This window comes from Dysidea avara, chromosome 8, assembly GCF_963678975.1.
Source record: "Dysidea avara chromosome 8, odDysAvar1.4, whole genome shotgun sequence".
Classification (NCBI taxonomy): Eukaryota; Metazoa; Porifera; class Demospongiae; order Dictyoceratida; family Dysideidae; genus Dysidea; species Dysidea avara.
This window is the reverse complement of record NC_089279.1, coordinates 2,410,973-2,424,018: the sequence shown is the minus strand read 5'-3', so window position 1 is coordinate 2,424,018 and position 13,046 is coordinate 2,410,973. Positions and strand designations below refer to the sequence as shown.

The following is a 13,046-nucleotide window of genomic DNA, read 5'->3' as shown; positions in this document are numbered from 1 at the left end:
GTGGCTTCTGTTTGCTTTAAGGAAGTTAATGTCATCTTGCTTGTTTCACCATTGCAGCAGCAGATTTGAGAGTTCAATCGTGCATGCTAGAACTGGATCCCATTGGGAGCATTTTGGTGTGTTCACACTTTGATAGATTAAACGTGACTGCAGAATTGCTCTTCAAAGTTACCAATTATAACCTCAACATTTCCTTTTGTGCTTATTTGCACAGCTTAAAGTACGTAGATGATTTTTAAAATTCATTTATATAGCTAGATATAAGTTATAATAACACACATTAACCGTAGCTATGTTATAATAAAATAAACATTTATATCCGAGGTTATTATACAAGTGTTAAAAACAATTTTAGCTAGCTAAGAGTGTTCAATGGACCAGTTGTATTGTGAATTGATTCCCACTGTTAAATGAGCTGGAAGATTGCTTGGAATCTGCACGGGATTTCTCGCCAATTTCAGCTATTCTTTTATCTCTAGCATCGATGATCCGCTGATCCAGTGTAACTAGTTGTCTTCCCAAAATTGTTAAACTGGCGCTGACGTTTCTTTTTCTCTTCTCCAAAGTGTTGAGAGGGGTTAGCTCAGTTGCGAATGTCTTTGGATGGTTGAAAATGGACTTGACTCGGGCTGGAATGTTCTTCCTGTTTTCTTTCCTTTGCTTCACAGCCATTGTCAGTTCTCTTTCTTCGCTTATCAGCTCGTCCCGTTCCTTCGTGAGGTTCATGATGCGTTTACACAATACCTCGTCTGCGGGGCTGAGGTGGTCGTTCTGGCAGATACATTTGCTAGCTAGTTGAAGTTCTCCTCGCACGTCCATGATCGCAATAAGATACACTTCAGCTAGTAAGTGAAACTGCTTGCTCGCAATTGGATAAAACTACACGATCTGCACTCTTTTAAGTACCCTACCTACACCGGATAGGAGCAAAACCACAAAATACAGAAACCATGTAAGCGATTTCCGGAATTTCGAAGGTCACAAAAACGACTTCTTGTAATTTAACGGCGGCCACGAAACCAGTACGGAGTTTGTGTTTACTATTTTTTCTGTTAGACCACTAACCTTCTACTATACTTGTCGCTTGAGCATAGTAATGCCATTTCCATCTCACACTACAACCAGAACAGCACTCATCACATCTCGCATCAAATTTTCCAGTGCACTTAACCGAATTATCGATAGTGGGTTTGGTTTCTACTCTGCCTCTGCCACGTGGGTGATGGGTAAAGTGAAGTTTAGGAAGCTGAAGTCCCTGAGACATAATCCTGTCGATCTTCCTTCAGCTGATGAGTTGAGTAGAGTTGAGGTCGCGGAGGATTCTTTGCCAGACCAAAACGCGCCAGTGTTGTCAAAGGTACGTTTGAAAAAAGTTTTATTACACGCTTCTACAGGGTTCTACCGGAGTCTGATACTACTTTTCTCTACATGTAGAGCGGTAGCTCACACAACACCTATACAATATCATGCAACCCCGCCCCATCAATTATGGCAATACAGGGGCTAAGTAGCTTGTCGAATCCCCACTATATCTCTGCTCCCTAATAAGGGTTTCTGTAGTGGATCTGACTGACTTCTAAAATATATTGTCTCAGTTGTCAATTGTCCCAAATGCCACACCCTTAATGGATGGGGACCCATGGGGGAAGTCTCATGTGGTCAGACCTGGCCACATGAGACTACCACGGAGACAGAAGTGGGGCATGGTATTATATACATGGGGTAGGTAAAAACAGTGGACCCGGGACAAGGGGACCCACAGGGATTCAACTCTTCTTGAAATTTTATAAACTTCACAACATTCTATACTTGTACTAGGTACCTCTGCAAGTAGTCTTGCATGGCCAATCCACTTTTCTTCTGTCATGATGTTTGACACGATGTTTACACCAATTAGAAATATAAGCATCTCTGAAAAATCTGAAGCTGACTGCATTAATAGACCATTGCCTGCTGCACAATAAGCATACTAGTCTATTATGCCACCTAGCTACTAGAGTAGTTTAGGAACATTGTGTAAATGCACCATGATGTATGAAGAGCTGCTGTAGCTCGGCTTAGCTAGTAATTGCTCGCCTGCTGCACTAGCCTACACAATAGTCCATTATGTCACCTAGCTACTAAAGTTTAGAAACATTGTGTAAACAAATACTCTGGGGAAATAGCGAGTGACCTATAATTAATCCAATCAGCTTCAGAAATGCTTGTAATTTCTAATTGGTGTAGACATTGTGCGAGACGCCACGAGGGGGGAAAAGTGGATTGGCCATGTAAGACTACTTGCAGAGGTACCTAGTACAAGTATAAAATATTGTGAAGTGTATAAAATTCCAAGATATATGCAGGTCCCTGGGTCCACTGTTCTTACCTACCCATTTATATGTTCTTTATCATTGATAGCATTTAAATGTTAGGTGTGTCATGGTTTTCCAAGTTGAAATTGTAAGCACCATACGCTCAGTTCCTTAAATATTTGTAACTATGTTGTATGGATGGGCTTGTTCAAACTCCTATGAGTGTAGATGATACCAGCACATCCGCTATTGAACAACTGCGTTTGTACATGCTGATACACGTGGACGCTTGGCATTTCAAGAACTCAGAAAACCGTGATACTTATGTTTGAATGTTGTAGTAGCATTGTAGTTACAGAACTTTTCTTTTGGACTTCTGTCTTGGGTTTGGTTTGTATTGTGTTTCATACTCTCATACTGTTCTATGGCAGAGGTTTTGAAGAAAAGAATGGCTATTGCTGACTATCGTGAGGTTGAATAATACTCAATTATATGCTGGTATCACCATAGCTATAACATAATGATGTGAATTATGTTAATTTTATTATAGTAATACTGTCATTGGCACCAGATAAGTTTAATGGTGGCTCATTAATAACATTAAGAGTTCATAATATAAAGTAGTAAGCAGAGGAGGGCGGAAGCGCTTCAGGCGCTACTTGAAAATATTACCTTAATTGCATAGTTTAATCATGTGATCCTCAATAGTCCCAATACAAAACTAGCGAATGGGCAGTGATCACTGATGATCGCTAGATATCTTGGTTGTACTTCGTGTAAGGATTAAAATGATGTATTTTGTTCTGTAAAAGCGCTTAGTTTTGTAGGCAAGACTGATGGAACAATATTTCGCACATAGCAATACTAGCGCTAGCAAGGTATTTATGTTCAAAGCCAAACAATGATGTCATACTTTGTTGCATCGTCCACACATTTTAGTTCACCAGAAATCGATGGTTTTGCATAATTCATTTTAACAGTGCTTAAACGCTTCCACCCTCCTCTGAGTAGTAAGAGAGAGTGTCCAACAGGAGTACATTCCAGCAAATACACTAGTAAGATAGAATATCAACACCTTGGTTTGTACAAAGGTTTCGCCATCTCAACACATATCAACACTTGCCTTCCACCAGTAAATGTGTCTATTAGATCAAAAGTCTAATTTTGCTCAATATGTTTGTACATGCTGTATTGGCAGTTTGACACTCTCCCTTAATATTGTATATTGTAAACTCTTGATAGCATCGATCTGTGTATTTTGCTAAATACATAAATGTAACCAGCTGAGGAAAACCGGCCATTTTCTCAAAAGTCTATTTTGCCATAAAACCGTATTGAAATACAGAGTAAAAATACGTGTGCTGTATGAAAAAATTATGCTTGCTTTAATCACGTTCATACGCACTGAAATTAAGCTCAAATCAATATACCAATGGATTCGCCTGTTTATGGAAAATCTTTGTTTCGTGTTTGCACAGCAAAGGATACGTTAGTTATGGGCGTTTATTTACAATGCGGTAAAAACAACATTTACCATCATCATTTCTTAGTTGGAATGGTTAACATGGAAGAGTACAAGGAAAGCTTGATCGATTTGCCAGTTCATGGTGCACAGATAGAGCCACTTCGTAGCTTGTTTCAATCTTGTGTTATGATCGATTATCTAGGCGCCTGTAATTTATTTTCCATATTGTTGCTGTACAAATTGAGTTGATCACTGTTCCAACTGTCAAGTACTATTACTCCAACACCATTCATCATAAAAGGCTGAAACTTTGGTTGTCCACTCTTTTATTACTATAGATTATATTACAGAGATGCAATAAAATGGAATTTGAGGAAGGTGCAAAAATGGCTGGGTTTTGTTCAGCTGGTCACAAATGGTACTCTTTGTATCAGCTTTTTTCTGCCCAATAGATGTGTTGCAAACAAGCTAGATAGTTATAATTATATAATACATTTCAAGGTGCTACTGGTAGCCAACGTTTCCTAGGATATATAGCATAGTGGTCCTTGGAGATCAAACAAAGTCATGAAGTGACTTGTAACAAATTCAGTTGGGGGTAGAGAGGGTTACAGAAATACTCTAATATAACAAACAGCATTGAAGCTGTGAAACACTGCTTGTTTAATTGTTCTTCTTTAGCTTACTAGTAACAAGGCTGAAGATAGAATATGGGCTTGTTACTCATTGGCTAACTTTGTGTTTGACAAGTCTTCCCTGGACTCCTTAGTAACTGAAGGGGTTGTTGTCAAGGTTACGTTATTATTAGATGATAAAAATTTTTCTGTGAGAGAGTCTGCCGCAGGAGCTCTAAGGTAATATAGTAACCAATGTTCCCAGCACAACAAACTCATTCCTTTACAGGAATATAATAATAGCTGGAGGTGATGATGTGATTAACAATGACATCATATTACCATTGATTGGCTGTATTAAGGAGGTAAGTGTTGTGTTGTATTAGCTGTAATAGTTACACCTTTATTGTAGTGTAGTGTTACACTAGAACAAGCCAGCTGTGATAGTGGCAAGGAGAGGCAAGCTAGCATAATGAAGGATGAGTGCACCCGAGTATTAGCACAGTGCTTACAGACAGTATGGGTAATGAGGTAATCTATTTTTCCTTATTAATATTGTTTACTGTTGTTGCCATAGTGAACTAAGTCAGTGTGTTATTGACACAATCAACAGTCATGAAGTGGTACCATTATTGGTTACCTTATTAAAGCCCACCTGCCCTCCCTCAGTAATTGTACTAGCAGGTATACACTTCAATATTGGCATGACCTATTCACTGTAGTAGTACACAGGTCATTGCTTACTCACCATTACTGAAGACAATCAGACAGCAATACAATGGTTGTCTAGCAACCAGGAACACCTAACTACACTCGAGTCACTCTTGTCCTGTGACCAGTTCACCATGGGAACTAGAACTCTTGTGAGGTCCTTAATAATTGGTGAGTAAGATAGTAACTGTGTACATTAGAGTCTCAGTCATTTCATAACAGTGCCTCAAATTACAGCTGGTGCCTGGTCCTGTTAGCCACTGGGGGTATGGACCCTTACAACAGAAATAATTGCAAATGCCAAGTTTTCAGATGAATGCTATAATGCTATTGTTGGGTGTCAATGCAGACAATTCTGTACAGTGCCACAAACAACAAAGCGAAAAGTGTTTATTGACCTTCCTTCTTTTAAGTTGTATTTGTGTTTTATGCTGAGGAATATATCAAGGAGAGAGGTATAAAGTTGGTTTAAAGGAAAATGTGATTGCTGGTCTTGTATATGAATGCCAGTCTTGTCTTCTATCTGGTTTTGTTTTAGGCCGGGGTAAAGTGTTTCTTGTAAGAGAATGCTTAGGCCATAGAGGCAATATAACAAAACTGATTGTTCTATTAGAGTAGATTTCATTGCAATGATTTCAAGAATTACCTCAGGGACTTGGTTGTGGTTACATGAACACTATGTAGTGATATCTGGTTGTATTGTATTATATGTCAAATAATGAGAACCAGTATCAACAATACAATACTTATCTGTATTGAGACAGCTTTGCACTGTGAGCTTTGCTGTTTCTTTTTGTAAGCTATTGACTAAAAAGAAACTCTAGAGGTAGTCAGGGTTTTGGAACAACAGGAACATCTCATGTGTCTGATCCAAATGGTTCTACCAGATAGCTGGTCTTTAAATGTCCTTACTGTGGTCACTATTCATCTGAATTCTGGAAAATAAGCAAGCAATGCATGATTGAGATTGAAGACTTCAAGCTTGTATAGAGCTTACAATGGGCAAGCTATATGCACAAAAATAGTACTTTAGTCTTATGACCATATATGGTATAGGGCATATTATTTCACATTTTGTATCACAAATGTATGACACCACTGGTGCATACCATGAGGATGTCCATATATGGTATTGTTAGTTTTATTATGTAGTGACATCATTACAGGAATATTCCACAACATTTATGAAGGAATTAGTGACCAGCTAAAACAACAGGTGTTGACTGCCATTGTTAAAGAGTTAGCTGAGGTGTTACAGCATGATGTCAGTACAATGATCATCTCTAATACATCTGGAACAACAACAGAACTGGTGAACACTTCACCATGTTATTCCAGTAACATATTGTGTGGTTCTGTGCAGGTTAGTGAAGTGGACAATGTCTTGTTAGCTCAACAAGTGTCACTAGAAGTGATTACTAACTTGTGTTATGACCAGAATGGTGAGCTGTTGATTTGTGTGTTCTGTAGTGCGTGCGTGTGTGCATGCGTGCCTGTGTAGTGTGTGTGTTGTGTGTGTTACAGTATGTATAGTAGGAATCAAAGATGCATGCGGCGTAGCCAGCCGATTTCTGATGGTTGGGCATAGTAGTATAGCTATATACACACATAGACACTCTCACGTTCATGTGAGGCATTATCAAAAAAAATTGCACACAAGATCTATAACTAGCTGTGCTATAGTGTAAACAAATTCTGCTGCATGGCATGCAAATGATACACCTAACTCTTTATAACTTGTAGCTCTGGTCTTATTGGCGACAATCGTCATGTGACATCATGTGACATCAACCTGGGACAAGAATCAAGTATAAGACAATTCTGAAATACAAGTTACAATCAATTGGAAGTAGAGAGACCTGTGAAATACTGAAATAAACGTCGTCCCCTAAATAAAAGTCACGGGCACTAATGTTTGAGCCAGGTAAACCTAACATATGTGTTATGCAGCAGGCTACTTAGTAACGAATTCAGTTTGATCTCACTGATTTATAACAAATATACGCTTTGCATAGATTAGTATCCACATAAATGCGATTAATCAGTGTATGGTACACGTGACACTTCACAATGACTTAACCTTCCCTGTCCTTTATGGCATTTATCAATCTGACATCATTAAGCATTTGCTTCTTTTCCACTTGACTTCATCGGCAGTGTACATGCCTTTGGTGTGTGGCACTCAGTTTCCGTAGTAGACTAAAACATGCTTGAACTGAAACAAAACCTTAACTGGTAGAATCTGATGTTTAGTGAGCTCTACTGTGGCACCAGACTTCAAGTCCATTTAAAAAATCCCCAAATAATTTAAACAACCTGTCATCTCGCATGTCACGTGCATCTACTTGAAGTGTGAAAGGTACTTTCCAAGGGTTTCCCCTAAATGCGTCACGTGATGTCAATCAATTGGATCGGGCCTTTGTCATAGTTTCAGCAATGTGGTATGTGGTATAGACTCAGTGTCACATGGTTGTTTGTACGCTGCAGTGAACCTGGTCTATAGCGTTCAGCTAGCTAGCTACTTGTGATGGTTGGGAAAAAGTTGGTTGGGTGAAGAACTATGATGGTTGGGAAAATGCCTGCTTATGCCCACCCTTGGCTACGTCTATGCACGCACACACACACGCACACACACACACACACACACACACACACACACACACGCACACACACACACACGCACACACACGCACACACACACACACCACACACACACCATACACACACACACACCATACACACACACACCATACCATACACACACACATAGGCGGATCTGAGGGGGGGCCAAGGGGTGCTGTGCCCCCCCTGGCCCTTCTCTTGCCCCCCTTGGACTCACAGTACTATACTGATACCAGAAATTGGAATCATGCATTCGCACTGTATTCAGAAGTGTAGAAAGCCAATGGGCAAATAGAAGACAACAGTTATAAATGTATTTTACAGTTATACTGTACATTGTAAAGAAAGTGAGGCAGAATTTTTGTGCCAAGATCAAGATACTCTAATAGAGCAGTCACTACTCTAATAGAACAGTCACAATTCTAATGTCAGTACACCTTTATATTTTGATTTAGTACACTTTACCATCAAACAGGTTTTATCTCAGATAGGCTAACTAATCTTTATATGCATTGCAAGCATACACTTTGTTAGCTAAATGCTATCAGAAATGCTCCCAAATTCAAACCTAGGGGGTCTAATTTTTAAAAATTTCCTCAAACTAAACACTGTATGTCTATCATTGTACTGAATTAAGTTATGCAACTGAATATAACTTGTGTACTAGAATTCCTCTTAGTGGAATAAACACTGTTGTACACGTAAAACGTCTTGCTCCCCCCCCCCCCCCCGACAGTGCCTCCTAGATCCGCCTACGCACGCACACACACACACACACACACACACGCACACTAAATATGCACATGTGGGCCTCCACTACTAATCCATGTAATGGAATGAACCACTAAAACACAAAACAAAATGATTTTTTGGTACTGCCTTTAATTGTTTGACACTCCCTTTAATCATTGTCAGGAAGCATAGCAATGCTGGTTAGACTGTGTGAAGCTCTCTGGAAGGATTACCACTGGTAGCTTTCAAGGCAGCTGAAACGTGTGTGTTTAAGGTTCATGAGTATTCCTTGCGAGCACAAGAAGCATCCATGCTAGTACTTAGTTCAAGTAATAGTAAATTAGCAATCTATCTATACTTTACATCCTGTGGGGCTAGAACAGAGCACATGAACCATGAATACACTGCCTTCAAAGCTTGCCTTACCAATGGCAATCCAGCTAGAGAGCTAGTTTCACAAACCACACACTTCCTTGGGAGTGGCACTTATTGATTGAAGAATCCCCCTCAGGGTTATTCCTTAGGTTCACATGATTACCAGTGGGCATCAGTCTATCTGGTGTTGCCATGCCTTCCATTGATAGCACTTACAAAGAATCGAAAATGAACACAAGTTGTGACGTGAGCTTCTCGCACAATATTGATAATTAAGCAGTATCAAAAAAAATTGTTTTATTCACATGTTTTAGTGGCTCAATATGTTCTGTGGAGGCCCTCAATTTTTGTGTGTGCATGCACATGAAACGACTGGAGCACCTGACCAACCAACTCACTGTTAAATTTATAGATGATGATGATGACTGGGAGGACATGGAAGAAGAACAGGTTGACATTGGAATTGATAATGGACACACTGCTACTATGGTGAGAAGTTTTGTACATGTGATTGTGGGTTGTTATTTCATTACTACAGCAAGATGACGAGAGTGAACACTTGCAAACTGTAGTGAAGTTGTTTGTAGAACAGCAAATACCACAGAAGGTTATGCTCTCTTATTACTGCCATACTTCAGCTAGAGTACTGTCTTCTTAGGTATTAGAAAAGTGTGCAGCTCCTCAGCACAATTTAAACCAGTTTACCAGCAGTGCTAAGATCAGAACTGACATCTTCAACAGGTTGCAATTACAAGACTGTAATACAACATGTACTAATGGTTGTTGTAGGTTATGTCTAGTACTATGTCGAGCACTTACAGCATTACGATCACTATCACCAATTGTACCAGCTACATGTTTGGGTGACTTGACTGCTCTCTGGAACTCTCTGTACAGCATGGCTTCAGGCAAAATAGGTAATTGTATTAGCAACCTGTTTGTCATACACATTTAATTGGATTTTCTGTGATGCAGTGACAGCTACTGATGATGAATTTCCTGAGGCTGTAACAGCAGCAATGTGGACGATACTCGATAAGTTGAATTCAACAGGAACACTACAGGTCTCTAGTGATACTGTACATGTTAGGGATATTCCTCACAAAAAATATATATTGACCAGAAACTAGTCTCACAATACCTCCATGGTGCCTTGGCCATATTAGTCAAGCCCAAAAGTGTCTTTAGTGCAACCAGAAATGTTTCCAATAAGTTGTTACAAATTTTATTTTATTCAGTGGAATTTTCTTTTGGCTGATGCCTTCAGACAAGTGAAACTTAATAATGGCTAAGGCTATGGGCTCACTGTCAGACGTTACTTCAGCCAGACAGGTATCTTTCGACATACCACAGTGCATACAATGCATGCATCAAGGACTCACCTTTGTGTCCTACTGACAAGTACAAGATGTTGGTTTGTTTTAAGTGGATTGGTTGCAGGGGTGCTTCTTGTACTGCTATTCTTATGTAATGATGTGGCCACTTCACTTTTCAGTAGTTGATGGCTAGAGTGCACATGGTACCATTATTTATGTTGATGTGATCTGCATTGTGGGTTCGCCAGCCATATTTATGCAGTAAACAAACAATTGCAATTACAAGGAAAAAAATAAAATTTTACCATAATCCGTAGAGATGAAACACAGTTCAATCTTAGTAAAAGTGGCTTTTTGATTAAAGCATTTGTAGTTCAGTTTTGTATGTACATTATGGTAAATGTTTGTTCTATTAGAGTAATTGAATGGAGTTATCAGTAAGCTTCATAAATTTTCTGAACACCTTTGTCTATCTCTAGGGAATTTAAAGTGTTTTTAGACTGAGGTACACCATATATGTGACCTGCTAAGCAAAAACCAGCCATTTTTGCAAAATTCTATTTTGCTAAAAAAAATGTTTTGAAATAATCCGGGTAAAATACGTGTGCTCCTTAAAATTTTACACACGTTATTTTGGTATGTAACAAAGCTCAAATCAATAAAATTTATACACCACCAGATTCTCCTGTTCATTGGGAGTAAGAAAATCATTGCTTCATGTTTGTACAGCATTCGGCACATGAGTTACGGATGCTTATTTATGATGCGTTAGAAATAAAGTTTACCATCATCATTTTATTGTTGGAATGGCCTTCTTCTTTGTCCACACTGAGACATACAGGGCAAACTCTTACCTTGATTTATGTATCAGTTCATGGTGAACTGATTGAGCCAAAGTTCATCTTCATAGTTTGCTTCAGTCATGAGATATGATCGATTAAATAAGTGCCTGTAATTTATTAGCCATAATTGTTGCTGTACAATTGAGTTTATTCCTATTCCAACTGTCTAGCGCTATAACTCCAAGACTATTCATCACAAAGGCTGAAACTTTGGCTGTACATTTCTTTGTTACTATAGATAACAGAGAAGCAATAAAATGGAAATTGAGGAATGTGCAAAAATGGCCAGTTTATGCTCAGCAGGTCACATATGTTACATGTTGGGTAACCTATATTGTATCAGTTACTATGGTGGTGTACTGGTAACAAAAATATGCTGTCACTCTAAACATTTTATTTCCTTTAGTGTCTCACTAATCAGCAGGTGCAGTGGATATGTGAAGTTGTGACATCATCTGGATCATGTGATCCATCTACCATGGCTAACATGATTAAGACGATGGGTGTGGCCAGTAAAATCACTGCCGCTAATGAGCAACAAGATCAGCACAAATCAAAAGTGATATTATCAGTAAGACCATAGCTATTTCCAATATAGAGTTGTGGTATTGTCATTCTAGTTGTTTGCTGGTGCCCTCAAGAAGTGTGTTGAGGCTAGCACCAGTTTGTGGACATGTTGTGAGGCAGTTGATGTGATGTATGATGTGTTTGGTAGTAGTGTACCACTGGCCACCTTGTTATCATCTACTGGAGTCATCCCTATACTACAACAACTAGCAGACACCTTCAAACAGAGAGTGAGTGTTTTCTGTTACCGTAGAGTCGGGTTGTTAAACGCATGTGTATTAAGTGCATATTATTTGTTAAGCGCATACACATTTCTTGTAATTAACCATGGATGATAAGTGCACATGGCCAAATGCGGCGATAAAGCTACACACAAGCAAGAAACGGGAAGAAAAGCTGAAAGTACTGAAAAATTAATGTCTTCTCAAGTGCTTATGTCTCCCTTGAGGTCTCCCTTCGCTATGTATGCAGCCATCGGGATAGTGATAATCTTGGCTTTATCGTGAAGGATTTCACCCAGAAAATCTCCTTACACACTGGCATGGTGACTGGCACAAACTATTAACTACTCTATTACAACGTAGTGATTCCGTGTTACACTCATCATAATTATTAGGCATGTGCGCCTAACAGATAGTATGATTTTTACAAAACGTTTTCTCCGAAAATTATAAGCACATGTGCTTAACAACCTGACTTTATGGTATCTTGTTAAGGTGGCTGGTTATAGTTTCCGTATGGTTTCACCATGAAAATTAATTTGAAAGGCCTAGAACAAGGAGGCCATCACTTTGAAATACCTCATGCTAATAGAAATCGAGGAAGCATTTGTTCTAAGGTGAAGCACAGGTTGTAAGTTTAGCTTTTCAGGGTAAATTCTTCCTTCGCGCTTGGCTCAATGGGGCTGGATTATGTTATTTACCTGATTATCTACCACTGTGTTGAGTTATTTTTCTTATCAGGTCTTTAGTTCACGTGTTAGTTCTACCATGTCACACAAAGAAATGGCTTTTTAAAAGTTCACCATGGCCGGACAGATGCAAGTATAAAAAATCAGCTTCATACAATTGCAGCTTTTTTACTACTGCTTGCCCATCAAAAATTTCAACATTCAGTTTGTAAAACCAATGAGTAGTTCAGGACTTAGCCCACAGTGGTGATCTGCACTTACATAAAATAGTTAAAATTAAATTTTTATTCGTTTGCAAATGACAGGAACTAGTGGTCAACCACAGTAATGATTATAGTTAAACATCACTACTAATGTGATAGCTTACTGTTGAGGCCTTATGAAAACTGCATAGTAGTGTGTAATTGACTGAAATGCATACTGTGTTGGTATTTTGTGTAGTTTAAGGACGAGAGAAGAGCAATAGAAAAACATCCTGGACATATTATGGGATTGATTGAAATGGTGGAAGACAATCTCACCAACTTTATTGACTACCTAAAACATCCAACATGATGTATTTGTAATTGTATTAATTGATTAATTCTTTTTCATATTA

The 13,046-nt window shown here is 38.8% G+C and overlaps 1 protein-coding gene across 1 annotated transcript; it reads left to right on the top strand.

Moving 5' to 3' along the window:
• Positions 1 to 1,176: 1,176 nt before the first annotated feature.
• LOC136263417 (HEAT repeat-containing protein 3-like) lies at positions 1,177 to 13,046 on the top strand. Its single transcript, XM_066057927.1, has 16 exons — positions 1,177 to 1,357; positions 4,441 to 4,613; positions 4,663 to 4,738; positions 4,786 to 4,904; positions 4,951 to 5,057; positions 5,106 to 5,255; positions 6,251 to 6,396; positions 6,448 to 6,526; positions 9,226 to 9,302; positions 9,352 to 9,420; positions 9,472 to 9,554; positions 9,603 to 9,730; positions 9,789 to 9,877; positions 11,378 to 11,542; positions 11,592 to 11,768; positions 12,890 to 13,046. The coding sequence occupies exons 1-16, from the start codon at positions 1,223 to 1,225 to the stop codon at positions 13,001 to 13,003; spliced, it is 1,887 nt and encodes a 628-aa protein (XP_065913999.1). The 5' UTR covers positions 1,177 to 1,222; the 3' UTR covers positions 13,004 to 13,046.

Excerpts from the sequence above, each read along its gene's own strand:
- LOC136263417 (XM_066057927.1), top strand. The coding sequence starts at position 1,223 with ATGGGTAAAGTGAAGTTTAGGAAGCTGAAGTCCCTGAGACATAATCCT. Across the intron at positions 5,058-5,105 it reads CTCAGTAATTGTACTAGCAG|GTCATTGCTTACTCACCATT; the intron begins GTATACACTTCA and ends AGTAGTACACAG. Across the intron at positions 9,731-9,788 it reads CATGGCTTCAGGCAAAATAG|TGACAGCTACTGATGATGAA; the intron begins GTAATTGTATTA and ends TCTGTGATGCAG.